Source organism: Pantherophis guttatus, chromosome 1 (genome assembly GCF_059756535.1).
Source record: "Pantherophis guttatus breed Tessera chromosome 1, ASM5975653v1, whole genome shotgun sequence".
Taxonomy (NCBI): domain Eukaryota; kingdom Metazoa; phylum Chordata; class Lepidosauria; order Squamata; family Colubridae; genus Pantherophis; species Pantherophis guttatus.
In genome coordinates this window covers 10,349,932-10,370,233 of record NC_142063.1, presented here as the reverse complement: position 1 = coordinate 10,370,233, position 20,302 = coordinate 10,349,932, and the positions used below count along the sequence as shown (strand labels likewise).

The window sequence follows — 20,302 nt, the reverse complement described above, 5'->3', positions numbered from 1 at the left end:
GGTGGAGGGATGGAGGGATGGCTAAACAAGGAAACAGAAAGACCAGGACATCTTCTTGTCAGCAATCAATACTCAGATAAGCAGGGATTAACACCAGACAAACAAACTCAAAACAATATCCTCAAAACAACCAAGGACACCTCCAACAGTGCTGACAGGGCCAGCCAGTAGTATATAAAAGAGCCAACTCCACTCCATTCTAGCACTGAAGATGTTACCTAGTTGGGTTATGAAATGTTTGCATGAAAACCAGAAAAAGCATCACGGACCTCACAGGCCTCCTCCTCCTCCTCCTCTTCCTCTCCACAAACCCCACTCCCTTCTAGCGCCGAGGATGTTACCTAGTTGTGTAATGAAGTATCTGCAAGAAAACAATCAGGCTCAGAGAGCAACCCACAGTCGTCGTCCTCCTCCTCCCCCTTTGCACAACCCCCCCCCTTCCTTCTACCACTGATGACGTTACCTAGTTGGGTCGTGAATCATCTGCAAGACAGTCACCAAACTCAGAGACCACCAAGGATCCCACCGTTCAACCCTGAGCTACAGATACTCTTTTCGATTTGATGCCATGGTTGCAATCACCCTCTCGCCTTCCCCGGGAAGCATCCCCACAACCCAGAGAGCTGAACAACAACACCCCATCATCCCCACCCAATCCCACCTCAGCAAAGACACCAGGTTGCAGATGTTTTGAGTTCAGCCTCCTTATAAGAAGCCCCAAATCTTGATGCCTGCTTGGTCCTGAAGTCGCCCACAGCAGAAGTCAGTCTGGGCCCTTATTTGCAAAACGTCATTTTCCACAGAACTGCAGGCAAACAAACTGGTGAGGTCTTTCTTTCTTTCTTTCTTTCTTTCTTTCTTTCTTTCTTTCTTTCTTTCTTTCTTTTTCTTTCTTTCTTTCTTCCTTCCTTCTTTCTTTCTCTCTCTCTCTCTTTCTCTTTCATTCTTTCTTTCTCTCTTCTTTCTTTCTTTTTCTTTCTTTCTTTCTCTCTTTTCTCCTTCCTTTCTTCTTTCTTTCTCTCTTCTTTCTCCTTTCTTCTTTCTTTCTTTCTCTCTTCCTTTCTCTTTCTTTCTTTCTCTCTTCTTTCTTTCTTTTTCTTTCTTTCTTTCTCTCTTTTCTCCTTCCTTTCTTCTTTCTTTCTCTCTTCTTTCTCCTTTCTTCTTTCTTTCTTTCTCTCTTCCTTTCTCTTTCTTTCTTTCTCTCTTATTCTTTCTTTCTTTTTCTCTTTCTTTCTCTCTTCTTTCTTCTTTCTTTCTTTCTCTCTCTCTTTCTTCTTTCTTTTTCTTTCTTCCTTTTCTTTCTTTTTCTTCTTTAATTCTTTCTTTCTTTCTTTCTCTCTTTCTTTCCTCTCCTTCCTTCCTTCCTTCCCTTCCTTCCTTCCTCTCTCTGTCTCTCTCTCTGTCTCTCTCTTTCTTTTCTACCTGAATATAAAATGCAAATGAAAATACAAGGCAACAGGAACATTGCGGAAAAGAAAGGGGACAGAGGTGTGAAGTAAAGGGAAAATTTGAAATAAATCCTACGTTTTTTCAGTATCGTAAAATCCAGAACAAAGTTACAACCTCCACTTTTGACGTTCCTCTAAAAAAGGACCTGCCCTTTCCATCACAACCTGCGGATCCAAACCCTGAGTCAACATTTCTTTTTATTTACCCTTGTTTTGAGCACAAAGTCCAGAACGAACTTCCAAAGATCAACCCGACTTGTTAAACTTCCTTCCCCTGAATTGAAAGTTCAGTTGGCCGTCTCGACCAGCTCCATCGCTCCTTCCATCTCTTCTCCTGTGCTCGGAATTGACCGAACAGGTGAGTTTCTATTATTTCCCCAACCGGTGTGTGTGTGTTTGTGTGTTTGTGAGAGTCTGCGTGTGATTCTATTATTTGCCCAAAGGGTCTCTCTGTGGGTAAGAGAGTTTCTACTATTTTCCCAAAGCGTGTGTATTTGTGTGTGTGTGTGAGAGAGAAAGGGTGGGGGAAGAGAGTGTTTCTACTATTTGCCCAAAGAGGTTGTGTGTTTGTGTATGTGTCTGTGTGTTTCTACTATTTGCCCAAAGGGTCTGTGCTTGTGTGTGTAAGAGAGTTTCTACTATTTGCCCAAAGAGTGTGTATTTGTGTGTGTGTGTGAGAGAGAGAAAGGGTGGGGGAAGAGAGTGTTTCTACTATTTGCCCAAAGGGTCTGTGCTTGTGTGTGTAAGAGAGTTTCTACTATTTGCCCAAAGTGAAGCTGCCCACAGAAGTCAATCTGGGCCCTTATCTGCAAAACGTCATTTTCCACAGAACTGCAGCCAAACAAACTGGTGAGGTCTTTCTTTCTTTCTTTCTTTCTTTCTTTCTTTCTTTCTTTCTTTCTTTCTTTCTTTCTTTCTTTCTTTCTTTTTTCTCTTTCTTTCATTCTCTCTCTCTCTCTTCTTTCTTTCTCTCTTTCTTTCTTTCCCTTCTTTCTTTCTTTCTTTCTCCCTTCCTTCCTCTGTCTGTCTCTCTCTTTCTTTTCTACCTGAATATACCTGAATTCTACCTGTGTTTGTGTGTGTAAGAGAGTTTCTACTATTTGCCCAAAGTGTGTGTATGTGTGTGAGTGAGTGAGAGAGTTTCTACTATTTGCCTTACAAAAGGGTTGTGAGTTTGTGCATGTGTGTGTGTCTTTCTATTATTTGCCCAAAGGGTGTGTGTGTTTGTGAGAGTGTGTGTGTGATTCTATTATTTGCCCAAAGGGTCTCTCTCAGGGGTGAAATGCTCCCGGTTCAGACCGGATCGCCCAATCTGGTAGCGATGGCAGTGGGTGGTTCGGAGAACCGATAGCAAAAATCCCTGCGCCCCCCCACCCCATGCCCAGCTGAGCTGCACAATCATCAGAGGCTGTTTTTTTTTTACTTTTAAAAGCATTTTTTCTACAACCTCTTCCGACGAAAAAATGCTTTTAAAAGTTTTTTTTAAAAAAAAGCCTCTGATGATCGCGCGGCTCAGCTGGGATCGTCAGAGGCTTTTCAAAGCATTTTTTCTGCAACCTCTTGGCCGAAGAGGTGGTTAAAAAAAAATGCTTTGAAAAGTCTCTGAGGATCCCAGCTGAGTTGCCTGATCAGCAGAGGCTTTTCAAAGCATTAGAAAAAAATGCTTTGAAAAGTAAAAAAAAAATAAAAGTTGGCCACGCCCACCCAGTCACATTACCCAAGCCACGCCCACAGAACCGGTAGTAACACATTTTACATTTCACCCCTGGTTGTGTGTTTGTGCATGTGTGTGTGTCTTTCTATTATTTGCCCAAAGGGGGTGTGTGTTTGTGTGCTTGTGAGAGTGTGTGTGTGATTCTGTTCACCGCCCTGAGTCCGAAAGGAGAAGGGCGGTATAGAAATGCGAATAAATAAAAATAAAAATATTATTTGCCCAAAGGGTCTCTCTGTGTGTAAGAGAGTTTCTACTATTTTCCCAAAGTGTGTGTATTTGTGTGTGTGTGAGAGAGAGTTTCTACTATTTGCCCAAAGAGGTTGTGTGTTTGTGTATGCGTCTGTGGGTTTCTATTATTTTCCCAAAGGATCTATGTTTGTGTAAGAGAGTTTCTACTATTTGCCCAAAGTGTGTGTCTATGTGTGTGAGTGAGTGAGAGAGAGAGGGAGTTTCTACTATTTGTCCAAAGAGTGTGTTTGTGCATGTGTGTGTGTGTGTGTCTTTCTATTATTTCTCCAAAGGGGTGTGGTGTGTGTGTGTGTGTGAAGAATTCACTTCTGAAAGCGATTCAAGGAAATCGAAAGAAGCCTCCAGCCCTTCTTCTGTGCAAGATTTAACTTCCTATTTTGGGCTGACGGTTTTTTCCCACCCAGCTGGGCAGGAAGGACAGAAAAACGAGGAGGAGCGAAGAGCTTTTTGGGGTGATAAAATTTCCGCCTCCTGCTCACCAGACCCAGCTCAGTCCTGGCAGGGAGGCCGCAGCCCCAGGTGAGTCTTCCGGGGCAGCCCCTACCCAGAGACCCTCCACCCTCTTTGCAAAATCAGCTGGGAGGAGGGGGAGCAGATTTCCCACCCAGGGGCTGCAAAGGGAAGAGTGAAGCTTTTATCCCAGGCTTTCCAACAGAAGGGAAAAAAATTGCAAAGGGGGCTTGAAGTCCCTTTTGGGGGTGGGGGGGCAGGGTCTCATCATGTCTGGCAGGCCCTTTCCCGAGCTGCCGATGGGAGTAAATAGCTTTATTTTATTTTTTTATTTTTTTTCTCCCTTTCAATCCAGTCTTTCTGCAATTTACTTCTGGGGAAGGTTTTTTTCAGAAGTGGTTTAGCAGGCAGTCCTCGACTTACGACCGCAATGGAGCCCCGAGTTGATGTTGCTAAGCGAGACATTGGTTCAAAGTCATATAATGGGGCAAAACTCACTCAACCAATGTCTCACTTAACATACATTTTTGGCTCAATTGTGGTCATAAGTCGAGGACTACCTGTAAGATGAAGCCAGGGGGAAAATCCTATTTAATTTGATTTGAATTTGTTTAAGGTTCAGTATTGGCACCTGGGGCATTCCCAGAAGTTAAACTAAGCCAGATCAAAGTATGGATAGTCCTCAACTTACAACAGTTCATTTAGCAATGATTCAGAGTTACAACAGCTCTGAAAAAAGTGACTTATGACCGTGTTTCAGACTTACGTCCATTGCAGCTACCCTATAGTCACGTCATCAAGATTCGCCCACTTGGAAACTGGCTCGTATTTATGACAGTTGCATTGTCCTGATCCCCTTTTACGACTTGATGTCGCTAAGCGAGAGATTGGTTCCGTGAGTTTTTTGGCCCCACGGTACGACTTTTCTTCACCCATCCGATCAGGGAATCACGGCAGTCGTTCAAGTAGTCACACTAGGTTGTTAAGTGAATCTGTTTTCCCCGTGGTTAGGAGGTCGCCAAAGGGGGATCGCGTGATCCCTGGGTACGGCGACCGTCATAAATGTGAAGCCGTCGTCAAGCGTCCGAATGTAAGCCACGTTGATGCTGCAACGGTCGTTAAGTGTGAAAAATGCCCTTTTTTTCAGTGCCGTCGTCACTAAATGGACTGTTGTAAGTCAAGGGCTACCTCTAGGTACTTATTCTATTAGTATTTCATGTTTCGAAACCGCCCAAATCCTCAAGCTATTGCTTCCTTTTTAGGGCCGAGAGAAGGCGACTGGCTCGAGATCAGCCAGCTGGCTTTGTGCCTAGAACTCGCAGCCTCCCAGTTTCTAGCGTGGTGCCTTGAACCCTGCACCAAATTGGTTGAGAACCAATTTAATTTGGTTTAAAATTAAACCAAATTTAAAATTTGAGCTTTAATTTATTCTCACTTTTATTTATTAGCTTACAATATCAAATACGGCAAGAAAAAAGAAAATAGCCGCGTAGGAAGTTGGCACCCACCCCTCTCCTAGAAAAAATGAAATATTCTAGGAAATATTAAAAAGGCAGAATATGATATTTCCCTGGATGAGAAATGGAGAAACAGGTTTTTTTTTAAGGCAGGAAGCAGACTCGCTCTTAATAGCCCCACCCTCCTCAATAGCCCACAGCAGATGTCTGCACTTAAGAGATAAAGAGATAGCTAGCTCTATTCATAAGCAAATGCCCTCACCCAAGATCCAACAAAGATAGGATTAGCCCTCTACTCAGTGGTGGGTTTCAAAATTTTTTACTACCGGTTCTGTGGGTGTGGCTTGGTGGGCATGGCATGGCTTGGTGGGCATGGCAGGGGAAGGATACTGTAAAATCTCCATTCCCACCCCACTCCAGGGGAAGGATACTGCAAAATCCCCATTTCCTCCCGATCACTTGGGACTCGGGAGGCAGAGAATAGATGGGGACGGGGCCAGTCTGAATTTTTACTACCGGTTCTCCAAACTACTCAAAATTTCCGCTACCGGTTCTCCAGAACTGATCAGAACCTGCTGAAACCCACCTCTGCCTCTACCGATCTAGCAACAGAACTCGCCACATGGCACCTGGGGAAACTGCATCACCCAGTAAGGCTCAACCAAGCCTGGGACTCAAGCTTGGTTGAATTCAAGCTCAAATTCAAAACCCATGTGCTTTTTTGCTCAAGACCAAAAAACCCATGTGGTCTCGTCCACCATTAAACCATCTTTTCAAGCCGTCTCTATGTTTCCAGTGTCTTTCTCCCCACTTGGAACTGAACCCAGATGGACATTTCTTCCAACTGGGCCTAAGGCAGGACTAGAACTCGCAGCCTCCCAGTTTCTAGCATGGTGCCTTCACCCCTGCACCAAATTGGCTCTCGGCTTTAATTTATTCTCACTTTTATTTATTAGCTTACAATATCAAATACGAAAAGAAAAAAAAAAGAAAATAGTAGGTAAAATAAGGGAGGAAAAAGGGAAGGAAAAAGTGTAGGAAAAAGGAAAAAAAAGGAAAGAAAAGACACGGACTTCCAGTGAAAATTTTAAAATAAGAAAATTTTCTTATTTTACTGCATCAAAGGGAGTTTTGATGCAGTAAAATAAGAAAATAATATCAACATTTTACTTTTAAATAATAATATAAACCCTCCCTAACCCATTTCTATAACAACAAACCTGTCTAATCGGTAAAACCCAAAATCAAATCTCATATTTTTTCCCCACCTCAAGCACAAAGTGCAGAAGCGGTTTCCAGGTTGAAACAAAAATAATTGTATTTTTGTTTTCTTCGATCGAAGCAGTCAATTTGGCCACTTCTGCTAATTCCATCAACTTTGGCAGCCATGAATCTATCGTAGGAATCAAAGCATCCTTCCATTTTTGTGCATAAAATAATCTTGCTGCCATCAACATATATAATAATAACCTTAACGTTTCCTCTCCGGGCTTCAAATTTAAAAAAAAACTTATTTTATTGAGTTATTCCATGCATCTGAAAAAGGCTTTAACTTTTGAGTAAAACGGGTCAAGAGGGAAAAGGGCTACAACACTTCTGATTTTGAGGTACTCTGGACTAACACAACGCTTCCCACGATTCCCGCTGTGTGAGGAAAACTATTATTTAAAACTGTTTGAGAAGTTACGAAACCTCTCAAACTGAGAATCCTTCTTCCCCTCCAAAAGGCCTGTAGGGAATGGAACAACCGTCGCAGAACATTCTAGAATATTTCTTTTTAGGGATGATGAATTGGGCAAAACTGACCTTTTTTGAGGTTTAGAAAGGTCAATTTTGCCCAATTCTGGTTTCATAATTCCCAATTGTTCCTTGAATCGCGGTAATCCCTAAATCTGAAACTTCCTACAAAGATTGCAAAAGATTGCACCCCCGCCATCCCTAAAAAGAAATATTCCAGAATGTTCTGCGACGATTGTTCCATTCCCTACAGCCCTTTTGGAGGGGAAGAAGGATTCTCAGTTTGAGAGGTTTTGCAACTTTGAACGTTTGCTAAATGACTTGTCGTAAGTCGGGGACTACCTGTATCTTTTGGGTAAGGTGGACTGCTAGTTGTGTTGTTTCCATTAGGATCCAAAGGTTAAATTCGGTGCCACCATAGCATTTGAGGCGGCATCTGATTGTGGATTGGTCTGGATGGGAAGGGCCAGAAGAAAAATTTGGCGTTCCAATTCAGGGTTGCGTAAGAATCAAAATAAAAACGAAATCCAGGCGGCTGTGAGGAAAGGCGAATGATTCCCGAAAGCAAAGAGATTTTTGCCTGGGGAGGCAGCAGCTGCAAAGAAAATATGGTACAGAGAGCGCGTTTTATAAGGGAGCTTTTTTGGGTGTGTTGCAGTTGTGCGCGTGCTGATTCCAGAGTGACACTTGAGGGGCGCAGGAGTGTGTATGTGGGGACCCTAGAGAGAAGGGGTTGATTAAATGAAGGGATATGGATCGAGACTCTTCATTCGAACGGGGTTATAATGACGTTTCTACTGTATTGATTGACGTTTTTGTGCTTGTCTGTGTGTGTTTACAATTTGAAATAAGCATTTAAGTCGTTTGTGTGTTTGGGTCAGCTTAAACTTGGATCCCCAAGGCTGTAAATCAGGAACTTTGTGGAGACTTGGGTCAGTTAACATGTGGTTCCCTTTACACTATTTCTAACAACAGTTACAAGAATTTAAAATTCTTCCCGTAGAAGCAAGGGCACCGCTATTGGTCCTTGGGAAAGGAGACCACCAGGAATACCTAAGTGTGCTATACAGGGATGGGATCGAAAAATTTTAGCAATCGGTTCTCTGCCTGGTTGCTGGGGGGGGGCGTGGCCTAGACCAGTGGTGGGTTCCTCCCGGTTCGGCCCGGTTCCCGTGAACCGGTAGCGGTGACGATATGACATCACCAAACCGGTTCTCTCCCCCCCCACCCCCCCGCATTATTCTTACCTTTTATTTGGCCTCAACCCCAATCTATTGCTGTCTCCTGAGTCCCAGTTGATAGCTAGAGGAAAAAAAACTGTTTAAACTTTTGCCGTGGGGCTTCAAAGGGCCACCCTATAGCTGATCAGTGATAAAAGAAAACAAATGAGTAGACCGGTGTCTGCAAAAATAAATGGGTAGACCCAGTGGTGGGATTCTACTTCGGTAGAACCGGTTAAGTAGTTAAGTAGTTAAGCCAGTGGTTGCCTGGGCGGTACCACCCCCTGGGGGGCAGTGGAATGCCTTAGGGAGGCGGTAAGAGGCAAGGGGGTGGCAGGGGGGTGCTAGAGGCAAAAGGAGGCGACAGGGGGGGGCGGCTAAGTGGCAAGGAGGTGCCACCCTTTGGCCTGTGCCTCACAGCAGTTACCTCCTTGCAAGCTACCAGCAAGAAAAAACAGCTCCTTTCAGCTTCAGCATAGGCTAATTAGCCCTTGATTAGATCTGCCTCCCGACTCTCAGCTGATTTGCTCTCAGCCGTTTTGGGCAGGGCTCTCCTGCTTGCTGCAGAGTGCTGGAGCAGATTTTTTTTCCCCTAGCTATGCTGAAAAAATGAAACTGAAAGTAAAGCAGGCTCTGCTGCAACATCACAAAATGAGGGAGAGAGAGATTTCTTTTTCTTTTTCCTCACCAAAAAAGGTAGATGCAAACAATGGGAAATTTAGGGCAAAAGAGGAGAGTTCAAGATTTAGACAAAAGAAAAAAAGCTCTATTTAACTAGGGAATTGTAATAATTGAGATACTATTAATTGTATATTGTGTTGAAAGCAGAACTGGTTAAGTTGTGGTTTGGAGGAATATATGGGGGAAATTATTTGGTTTATTATTATTGGTAAATATAATTAATTGATTTGTAAGAAATTGGATTGTATGGAAATAATTGAAATATTCATGTTCATATTGATTAATATAAAAAAAGATAGTTATATAAGTAATTGATTTATATTAAAATGTTGAATTTGTATTAAACAACTGTAATATTACATAATTAACCAATGTGAGGATGGATATAAAAATAGATGACAATGCGAAGGGGTATAATATAGAATAGAAGGGAAAAATTGAATTTGATTAAGATTAGAGATGAGGATGAAGGGTAATATTGGTTTTTTAAAAAAATAGATGAGGAATAAATATGGCAAAAAGGAAATCTAGAAATTGTAAATTTAATTGAAATGACTAAACACTGTTTAAATTTGTGAACCGGCCAAATACTCTGTTCAAAGAAAATACATTGTATGTTTGTATGTGTGTTTCTAATTATTGCTATTTATTCATATTTGTTCTCTTTTATTCTTTAAAGTTTAACAATTCATTCTTTATCTTAATATCTTTATATTTGTTTGGGGTTGGTTTTCTTCCCTTTCATCTTTTATATTGTACAGCAATCTTTCTCCTCAAACCTATCACCTCTCTCTTTTCTTTCCTTCTTACTTTCTCTTCCCCAATCTTCTTCTCCTCCCTACTTCCTCTTCCTTTCTCCTTCTCCTCCTCTCTTCCTCCCTCTCTTACCCTCACTCCTACTCTAATTTCCCTTCCCTTCCTTCCTCCCTTCTCTTCCTTCCCTCTCTCTCCTTCCTTCTTCCATCTCTCTTCTCCTTCCTTCATCCCTCTCTATTGCTGTATCCTTTTGTGCATATGGATTACTCAGAGGGCTGAAAAAGTCCTCGCACTTTTGACCAGTCCTCGAACTTACGACTGTCCTCACATTTTACATTTTTCACCCTATCTTGTTACCATGGTGAAGAGAAGCAGTTGTGAAATGAGTGACACGGTTGTTAAGAATGCTACAATGGGCATAAATGATGACCAGTCATAAGTGTGAGGATCGGTCAAAAGTGCGAAGACCTGTCAGAAATCACTTTTTTCAGCCCTCTGGGCAGTCCTTTTGTGCATATGGACTACTCAGAGGGCTGAAAAAATTATTTTTGATTGATCCTCGCACTTTTGTCCAGTCCTCAAACTTACGACTGTCCTCACATTTTACATTTTTGCCCTATCTTGTCATCATGGTGAAGAGAAGCAGTTGTGAAATGAGTGACATGGTTGTTAAGAATGCTGCACGGGCATAAATGTGAGGATGGTCATAAGTGTGAGGACCAGTCAAAAGTGTGAGGATCTGTCAGAAATGACTTTTTTCAGCCCTCTGAGTAGTCCCTATACACATACCCATGGCAACCCGGTCACATGACTAACTAGCCATGCCCACCCAGTCACATGACCTCCAAGCCACACCCACAAAATAAGCCACACCCACAGAACCGGTAGTAAAAAAATTTAGAACCCACCCCTGGCCTAGTCGGCTTCTTGCATCACAGCGGGGAGGGTGGGGCGTGTTTTCACCCTCCCCAGGCTCCGGAGGCTTTCCCCGAGTCTCCAGGAGGGCAAAAATGGCCTCCTCTGGGCTCCAGAGGCCGGAAACGGGCTCGTTTCCAGACTTCCGTTAGGCCCATTTTTCACTCTCCAACAGCCTTCGTGCGGGCCCTGCATTTATCTGGCATCCAAAACAGGCCGTGTGGAGACTGCTAGGAGGGTCGGGGTGGGCTGGGCGGGGTTAACCGGTCCTTCCAACTACCGGTTCGGCGAACCAGATTTGGTTTCTTGTAGGCTGTTAAGAAAGTTGGAAAAGACTGAGTTATTTTAGTAAATTTAAGATTGTACAGACTGTGTGCGTGCTGTGTTCTTTGGGGTCCGCAGAACACAACCGTGGAAAGAAAAGTCACATATAGTGGGGCAAAACTCACTCAACAAATGTCTCACTTAGCATAATTTTTCGGCTCAATTGTGGTCATAAGTCAAGGACTACCTGTAAAATGAAGCCAGGGGGAAAATCCTATTTAATTTAATTTGATTTGAATTTGTTGAAGGTTCAATATTGGCACCTGAACCGTTCGCAGAAGTTAAACTAAGCTAGATCTAAGTATGGAGAGTCCTCAACTTACAACAGTTCATTTAGCAACTATTCAAAGTTACAACGGCTCTGAAAAAGGTGACTTATGATGATGTTTCAGTCTTACGTCCGTTGCAGCAACCCCGTAATCACATCAAAATTCAGCCACTTAGCAACTGGCTCATATTTATGACGGTTGCATTGTCCTGATCCCCTTTTACGACCTTCTGACAAGCAAAATCAATGGGGAAGCTGGATTCACTTAACAACCGTGTTTCTAAATTAACAACTGCAACGAATCGCTTAATCACGGTGGCAAGAAAGGTCATAAAACGGGGCAAAACCCACTTATCCACTGTCTCGCTTTGCGAGAGAAATTTCGGGTTCAGTTATGACTGTAAGTAGAAGACTGCCTGCAATATGGGGATAGGAGACCACCAGGAGATGTCTACATTCTCTTTACTACCACCCAAGAAAACCACTTGAGTTCCACAGGCTGCCATCTATCCAGATACATTTTCTATCCAGCTATGCACTTAGTAATTTTCCTCTTCTGGTGCAGGACGATTGATGAGTCGGTTACAACTCTTTGGAGGTGGTTGAGGGCCGCGCCCAAAATCTTGAGAAGGTCCTGGCGGATTGATGTCTTCTTTTCTTTCCAGAACCCTTAAAAACAAGACAAACCGGGTTGGGAATTTTCAAGTTTAGCGATGAAAGGATGAACCCAACTTGTCTCGGCGTGTCTGAAGAATTTTCTTCCGGCATCGAAGGCGCCGGATGAGGTGGCTAGGGAAGGATGGGAGATTTATGAAGTTGCTGGTTTTGCAGCCACGTTTGAATCTTTCCCTTCCCCCCCCCCCAAAGATTGGGGAATTGATTTTGGCCCAAGATCAGGTGCTTCTGATGGTGGGTAGGGTACAGGGAGTCCTTGGCGTAGAACCCAAACGGAGCCTGGCATTAGGGTTGTAAGTAGTTGCTTTCATTAAGCAGATCTCCAGGTGACTAGTCCACACGGTTTTATGTTGTTGGGGGGGGGGGGCGTCGTTATGCAGACACGGTCTTTACGCGAAAGCAGCAGTTGTTCAGTGAACATGGCAGGTGGTTAAGGGAATCCGTTTTATTGGTCGTTTTATGCCAGGACCCATAATATGCTATAATAATATACACAGGGGTGAAATCCAGCAGGTTCTGACAGGTTCTGACGAACCCGTAGCAGAAATTTTAAGCAGTTCGGAGAACCAGCAAATACCACCTCTGGCTGGCCCCCAGAGTGGGGCGGGAATGGAGATTTTGCAATATCCTTCCCCTGGAATGCGATGAGAATGGAGATTTTGCAGTATCCTTCCCCTGCTAAGCCACGCCCACCAAGCCACACCACGGCCACCAAGCCACGCCCACAGAACCGGTAGTAAAAAAAATTTGGATTTCACCACTGCTTTCCTTCCTTCCTTCCCATTCCAGAAACCGAGAGGGAATTAATTGGCTCTGGCCAATTTAAAGCGGCCGCTTCCGAGTTGGCCCCTCTTGCCTCGGCAGAGTTGTTGTTTTTGTCCCCTTTCCACGCCGTCTTCCCCTTTAAGGCAGGAACGCCGTTACTAAGGCGGTGAGCTGCTGCCTCGGCGCAGAAAGAGGGGGCGATCCTGAAGTTGCGCCACATCAAGGTAGATCCCAATCTAGATCGCGCTTTGAGTGTTGCGATTGAAGTTCCTCCAAAACTAGGGGAGATTCAGCCTTAGGAAGAGAGGCAAAGGCTCTGGGTGGAAAGCCGGGGGGGGGGGCGGGGGGCAGCTTTGCTTTACCATCTTCTAAGGCTCTGGAGGATTTACGCAGTTTAACTGTGCTTGCTTGCCAATACCAGAATTACAGAGTTGGAAGGGACCTTTGGAGGTCTTCTAGTCCAGAGATCTCCAACCTTGGCAACTTTCTCTGCCTGGGCCTGATGCTTCTTGAAAGACAGGGGGTCTCTCCGAATGGCACCCCCTCCCCAAAAGGCTGGCCCCAAAGCCCTAGCTCAGAGGTCTTCAAACTTGGCAGCTTTAAGATTGTGGACTTCAACTCCCAGAATTCTCCAGCCAGCATAGTGGGCTGGGGAATTTTGGGAGTTGAAGTCTTCCAGGCTTAAAGTTGCCAAGGTTGGAGATCTCTGGACTAGAAGATAATTCATGGCATAAATGATGACCGGTCAAAAGTGTGAGGACCTGTCAGAAATCACTTTTTTCAGCCCTCTGGGTAGTCCTTTTGTGCATATGGACTACTCAGAGGGCTGAAAAAGTTATTTTTGACTGGTCCTCACACTTTTGACCAGTCCTCGAACTTACGACTGTCCTCACATTTTACGTTTTTGCCCTATCTTGTCACCGTGGTGAAGAGAAGCAGTTGTGAAATGAGTGACACAGTTGTTAAGAATGCTGCAACGGGCATAAATGTGAGGATGGTCATAAGTGTGAGGACCGGTCAAAAGTGCGAGGACCAGTCAGAAATGACTTTTTTCAGCCCTCTGTAGTTCCTATGCAGATAGCCACGCCCACCCGGTCACATGACCAGCTAGCCACACCCACCCAGTCACATGACCAGCTAGCCACACCCACCCAGTCACATGACCACCAAGCCACACCCCCAACTAAGCCACGCCCTCAGAACCGGTTGTTAAAAAAATTGAATCCCACCACTGGTGCCACCTATGTCTGCGTGGCCATAGGTTCACCATCACGGGAATAGAATATGGAACGGAAGAGAACAGGAACAGAATAGGGAATAGGGAATAGAGAATGGAATAGAATAGAAAAAGAATAGAAAAGAACAGAACAGAATAGAATAGAAAAAGAACAGAATACAATAGAATAGAAAAAGAATAGAATAGAAAAAGAACAGAATAGAATAGAAAAAGAACAGAATACAATAGAATAGAATAGAAAAAGAATAGAATAGAAAAAGAACAGAATAGAATAAAAAAAGAATAGAATAGAATAGAATAGAATAGAAATCACCATTTTTCTCAATCTTAGCAATTTTAAAGTCTGGATAGCTGGAAATTGTCAGATTTGAAGGCTGTACATCTGAACATAGTTAAGAGATTCTTCCATTTATGACCACAACTGAGCCCAACATTTCCGTTGATAAACTAGAGTTTTCAAGTGAGGTTTGCCTCATTTTACGACCTTTCTTGTCACAGTGGTTAAGTGAATCATTGCAGCTGGTAAATTAGTAATCTGGTTGTTAAGTGAATCTGGCTTCCCCATTGGGTTTGCTGGACAGGTGGTCACAAAAGGGGATCACGTGACCTTGAGACACAGTAACGGTCATAAGTATGAACCCGTTGCCAAGCGTCTGAATTTGGATCACGTAACCTTGGGGATGCTGCAACGGTCGTAAGTGTGAAAAACGGTCATAAGTCACTTTTTTCAGCGCCGTTGTATCTTTGGTCACTAAACGAGCTGTTGTAAGTCGAGGACTACCTGTATTAGATCTGCCCCTCACTTAAATATCTCCAATGAAGCAGAATTATTTATGCTGGTATGTAGGCATGTATGTATGTATGTATGTATATATGCATTTATTTATCCGTTTGTTTATTTATTTTTCTTTCTTTCTTTCATTCATTCATTCATCCAGGCTTCCCAAATTGTTCTTGAGTTTCATTCTCTTCTCTTTCTTTTTTTTTTTCTTCCAGCCTTCAAGTTCGGCCAAAATTACGATGCTCGCTTATTCTGCAGCATTTCAAATATTTTCCTAAGAAGACGTCATACATTTAGGCTTCCTGGCATCCCGTCTTTGATAAAGTTTGGGGAGCTGTGCCCTACCTCCGCTGGGCCACCCATAACATGCCCTTCAATTTGGACCCGGCTTTGCCCAGGATGACAGGGGCTTCCCAGGCAGATCGAGGCTTTGAAGGGATCCTCCAGATCCTAAATGGGATCCCAGCAGAGAGGCTGGTTCAGTACAGGCACAAGTTGAGCTGCTTGCACCAAGACCGGAAGAGCTGCCATCTCCTGCACGTCATGATCCTGTGGTCCTTGGGGAGAGAAGTTGAGGCCAGGGTGCATCTCAACAGCTTCATGGAGGACGTGGTGGCCCACCATCTCTCCCAAAGCCTCTGGGGTACGGGTGGAGCAAAGAGGACAACCCCAGAGCAACTCCAGAAGGACCATGCCAAGGTGGCCCAATCCGTGGCAGAGATCTACTCACTCTTGGTTGACGAGAAGCTCTGCGACACCCTGGCCAGAGACGAGGCCTACAGAGAAGCTGTCCGAGCCTTTCAAGCAAGCCACGTTGAAGGAGCCCAACTCAAAGGTCTCCTGGATGAAGCTATGGAGAAGTGTGGACCGCAGTTCATCTCAACGGTGCCCGGGGATAATTTCAGAGCTCTGGCCTCAGGTAGATGGGAGTTGACTCCGGCCAGAAGGAGCAGTCCGGTGTCAATCGGTAGCTCTTCTCCTCCCGATAACCCTCAGTCTTTACGTTCTACAGGTAGCCCCATCTCCCACATCAGCAGCCTTAAGATCAGCGAGAGTTCAGTAACCTCCGACAGCCCTTCCAGCACAGGAGGCTCCTTGTCTCTACCACCAACCGGCCAAGGAGAAGACATCAGCTCTAAGTCGTTGGTCAACAGCTGCTCCACCAATTCAAGAAAACCTTCCCTACCAAATTCCAGAGGTCCCTGTTTACTGCCTGACTCTAAAATCACACTGTCTCCCACAGCATCTGCCCAGGGCCTGCCAACCCCAAAAACAACACCATCAGGAGATCTGACATGCACCTTTCAAGCTCCGTCTCTGCAGAAGCCGGGTTCAGCATCTTCTGCAGGAAATGGTCCGCCCCGTTCCTCTGCTCCGGCACCAATCACGAGTTTTGGACCTCTGCTGTCTTCTTCTTCTTCTACTTCGGATCTTGCCTCTTCTGGCTCAGAACCTTCTTCTTCGATGGTCCCACCAGACGATGAAAGGCAGTTCTACACCTTCGTAGTCCTGCATGCCGCAGAAGACGAGCTGGTGGCTTGCCGGATGAAGGATCGCTTGGAGGCCTTGGGTGTCTCCAACGGGGCCACCTTCAGCGAGGATTTCCTCATTCCTGGGTGTGGCCAACTCAACTGTTTCCAGAACGCCTTGGACAACTCAGCCTTCACGCTCGTACTCCTGACAAGGAACTTCATGGGACGCCTTTGTGACTATCAACGTGACACGGCCTTGATGGACTCCCTCACCCGCTGTTGCAAGAGGAACTCAGTGATTCCGTTTGTGCCCAAGGAACATTCACGAAATTTCGGGGAAATGCCCCTCCTGCTCGCTTCGCTGGTGCCCTTGCGTGAAAACTCTCCCGTGTTTGAGAAGAGAGTGAAGAAGACCTTCACTCCAAAGGTGATCCGGGAAAAGAAAGCTACCTGGGACCTCATGAGAAAGATCCAGGAAAGAGAGGAGGAGAGAGAACGAGAACGAGAAAACTTGAGGCTGCAGCAACATCTCGCTGTCCTCAATCTTCCGTCATCAGTTCGACCACCGGTGGTGGACATGTCAAGAATGGAAGCCCAAGCAGGCGATGAGACTCAAGGCTTTCCTCCTTTGGCAACGTCCTTCATGAAACTGGGACTCGACCAGGCTTCCTTCTCCCAACCGTTCCTGTCCTTGGTGGGTTCTCCAAACGCAATGCCGGGTCCCCAGTTCATCATTCAGAATGCCCAGATGGTTCAGATCGGTGACTATAACCACATGCAGGTGGAAAAAAGCAACGCAACGGTTGGCACGGCCAATGAGACCGTTGAGAGGGCACCGGTGGTGGAAAAGGAAGACAACCCCAGAGAATGGAAACAAGACGGATGAGAGGAGACGGCCGAAAAATGTCTTAAATTTCCTAATCAGAAACCTCAATGATCTTGTCGAAGGAAGGGGCCACTTTGACTTGTGACGTCGTGCGAAGATGTAGGGGCCAACAAGAACTGGGACCTTGAATGGAGGAGCAGCACAGGAGGACCTGAAGTCCACCTGAGCTTCATGGGTGACCATCTCCTCTTTGCAATCCCCCAACAGGGACTTGTGAAGGGCAAAATGCATTATAGGTAGTGCTCGACTTACAACCATTCGTTTAGTGACTGTTCAAAGTTACAAGAAAAAAAAGGCACCGTTTTCCACACTTACGACCGCTGCAATATGCCCGTGGTCGTGTGATCAAAATTCAGACGCTTAGTCACTGGTTCCTATTTATGACGGTTGCGGTGTCCCAAGGTCATGTGATCCCCTTTTGCGACCTTCCAAGAAGCAAAGCCAATAGGGAAACCAGATGGTCTTAACAACTAATGTGTTGTTAGTTAAGTTAGCAACTAATATTGCTAACTTAACAACTGCAGTCACTTAACAACTGTGGCAAGCAAGGTCGTAAAATGGGGCAAAAATCACTTAACAACTATCTTGCTTAGCAAGATGTTGACCTCAGTTGTGATCCTATGTTGAGCACTACCTATATCTGTGATGGTGAACCTATGGTGGCACGCGAAGCCATATCTGTGGGCACACGAGCGTTGCCTTAGCTCAGCTCCAGTGCACATGCGTGCACCGGCCAGCTGATTTTCGGGCCTTTAGGGCCCACTGGAAGTCAGGAAATGGGCTGTTTCCGACCTCCAGAGAGCTTCCGGGGAGGGTGGGGAAGGCTATTTTTGCCCTCCCCAGGCTCCAAGAAAGCCTCTGGAGCCTGGGGAAGGCGAAAAATGGGCCTACCAAGCCCACCATGCCATCACGTGCCAAAAGCAGGGGGGGAGGCGCGGGGGGCATTGAATTATGTGTGGGTGCACGCGCGCACGACCCCCCTGCACTCCCTCCACTTTTGGTACATGGCGGCAAAAAGGTTAGCCATCACTGACTTATATTTTTAATTTTGCAATTTGGGAGACAATTTTGAGATCCTTCAGTGCTTTTTAGAAAAGATGGGGAGGGGCGTCATTTTGCTCCTTTTTTTGCAACCCAGCCAAGACTTCAAAAGGGTTGAATCTCTAAGGAAAAAAGATAAGAGGGCACCTATTTCTTTCAAACCCCACCCTGATTTACCTTGGTTGAAAATTCTGGGATGTGTACGATTGCTTTATGCTGCGCGACATCTGCGCAATATATGTGGGCCTTTGAAAATGCCTTGGTTCGTGTTGCAAATGGAATTATAAGGATCCTGGTTTGATTTTGGTTTAAGAGGCGAAGAGTCGCTGTGATCTTATTTACGGCTTGGTGTGTCTGAACTGAATTGTGGCTTAATTCTATATAACCAGGTTTAAGCCATGGCTTAAGACAGGGCGTAGCAATCGAGAGCTCTTTTAGATTCCAGGCAACGCTGGATCCTAACAATCAAGATAGCGAAGATATGTGGACTTCAACTCCCAGAATTCCCCAGCCAGCTTGGCTGGCTGAGGAATTCTGGGAGTAGAAGTCCACAGATCTTAAAAGTTGCCAAGGTTGGACGCCCATTTAAAACTTTGGATATTTTACCAGTGGTAAATAATACCAGTAAGATAAGAACCTGAAGTTGAAATATTAAAGTTGAAATTGAAATCCATATATCAAGTTGCTCAGGTGGGGGAAGGGAGGGAGGGAGAGGGGACGGGGTGCTTGTGATCAGGAACATGGGTGTGTGTGTACCCCAACATTATCTCTTATTTTCACTTCCACTGTCCCTGGAGAAGCTGGGAGCTGCAGATTGCAATGCTAAAACCCCCAGCCCCAATTCCTCCCTTCTTTCTGCACTTTATCAGATCTGACCCAGCCAGACCACTTCAACTCCCAGTACTTTTTCCAGTCTGGAATAGAGGCATTAAACAAGACGACACATTATCTTGTTTTTTTAATACATCCACTCAGGGGCAAAGTGGTGTATTTATTTATTTATCATCAAAAATTAGGGAATTATTATTTCTTTTGGCACGGCAGGGGAAATAGGGGTCCTTCATAGCTGGCTGGGGAATTCTGGGAGTTGAAATCCACAGGTCTTAAAGTTGGCAAGGTTGGACGCCCCTGATCTAAAGCTTTGGACCTGTTTGACCAGTGGTAAACACCAGTAAGATATGAATTGATGCCTAAATGGGGATTAGCAGAACGAGGGACTTTTTCTTTTGCTTGCAAAGTTAAATTTAAGGAGCAGATGGTATTTAATTTGCTCTGCCTGGTAAACAGAATTATCACTGTTTTAGGCAGCACCTGAGCTACGAGGTGCTCAGCAGAAACCCATAGATTCTGGTATGGGGAGAATTTTGCTGTGGGATTCCTGAGATGGATTGTTTTTCTTGCATGCGTTTCGTGACCCAGCTAGGTAGCATCATCAGTGCCAGAAGGGAGCGTGGGGTATTGATAGCTCAATGTTGAATGTGGGCTCCTTGGTGCTCTGAACTGGGTTTTTTTTTTCTTGCAGGCATTTTATTACCAAATGAGTGGACTACATGACGTAGTCCCAAAGAATCTGATCCCGCTACAAGGTTCTTCCATTTGTAACTCGTTTCCCCCCCCCCCATAAATGCCAAACTATGAAGAAACGCAGGTGTCTTTCTCAGGCTCAAAAATGTCACCACATATAGGTAGTCTTCGACTTATGACGGCTCGTAGTTACAGCAGACTTCCCCAGAGTTACTTACAACCCAGATTTGAAATTCTGATGGCCCCTCCCATCATCACATTTTGGGTGCTTGGGAACTGGCTGGCATTTACAGTGTCCCACAATCACACAACCACAATTTGCAAAAACCATTGTCTCCAGCTAAAAACACCCATTGTGAACAATGGATCTGCTTAACGACTGCCCTGTTTGCTTTATGACTGCCGCATTCCCTTAACAATTGTCATAAAAAAAGGTGGGAAAATCAGTTATGTGGCGACCCGCTGAATGACCGGCATGACTTATGACCATAATTCCAGACTCAAACAGTCATTAAGTGGAGGACTACCTGTTTATCTAGCCACACGCCCATATGAAAACGAACAAGAGTCAGAGACACAATTGTGTATTTTTTTTAGCAGCATGACATTTTCTTCTTGATTTTCACTGTCAGTATAACTTTATTTACTTCAAGTTAAGAAGGCTGGCTCTCAAGTGTAGCATACGCTGCTTGTGCATTTTTT

General features: G+C 44.8%; 1 protein-coding gene across 3 annotated transcripts; it reads left to right on the top strand.

Annotated features, from left to right (window-relative positions):
- Window positions 1–1,732: 1,732 nt before the first annotated feature.
- Window positions 1,733–18,749, top strand: TICAM1 (TIR domain containing adaptor molecule 1). Of its 3 annotated transcripts, none has more exons than XM_034422709.3 (2): window positions 1,733–1,806; window positions 14,893–18,749. In XM_034422709.3, the coding sequence occupies exon 2, from the start codon at window positions 15,044–15,046 to the stop codon at window positions 17,033–17,035; it is 1,992 nt and encodes a 663-aa protein (XP_034278600.2). In that variant the 5' UTR covers window positions 1,733–1,806; window positions 14,893–15,043; the 3' UTR covers window positions 17,036–18,749. The 3 variants fall into 3 exon arrangements, with proteins under 3 accessions (XP_034278600.2, XP_034278599.2, XP_087751569.1); XM_034422708.3 differs by lacking the exon at window positions 1,733–1,806 and adding an exon at window positions 3,269–3,930; XM_087895443.1 differs by lacking the exon at window positions 1,733–1,806 and adding an exon at window positions 7,483–7,666.
- Window positions 18,750–20,302: the final 1,553 nt, after the last annotated feature.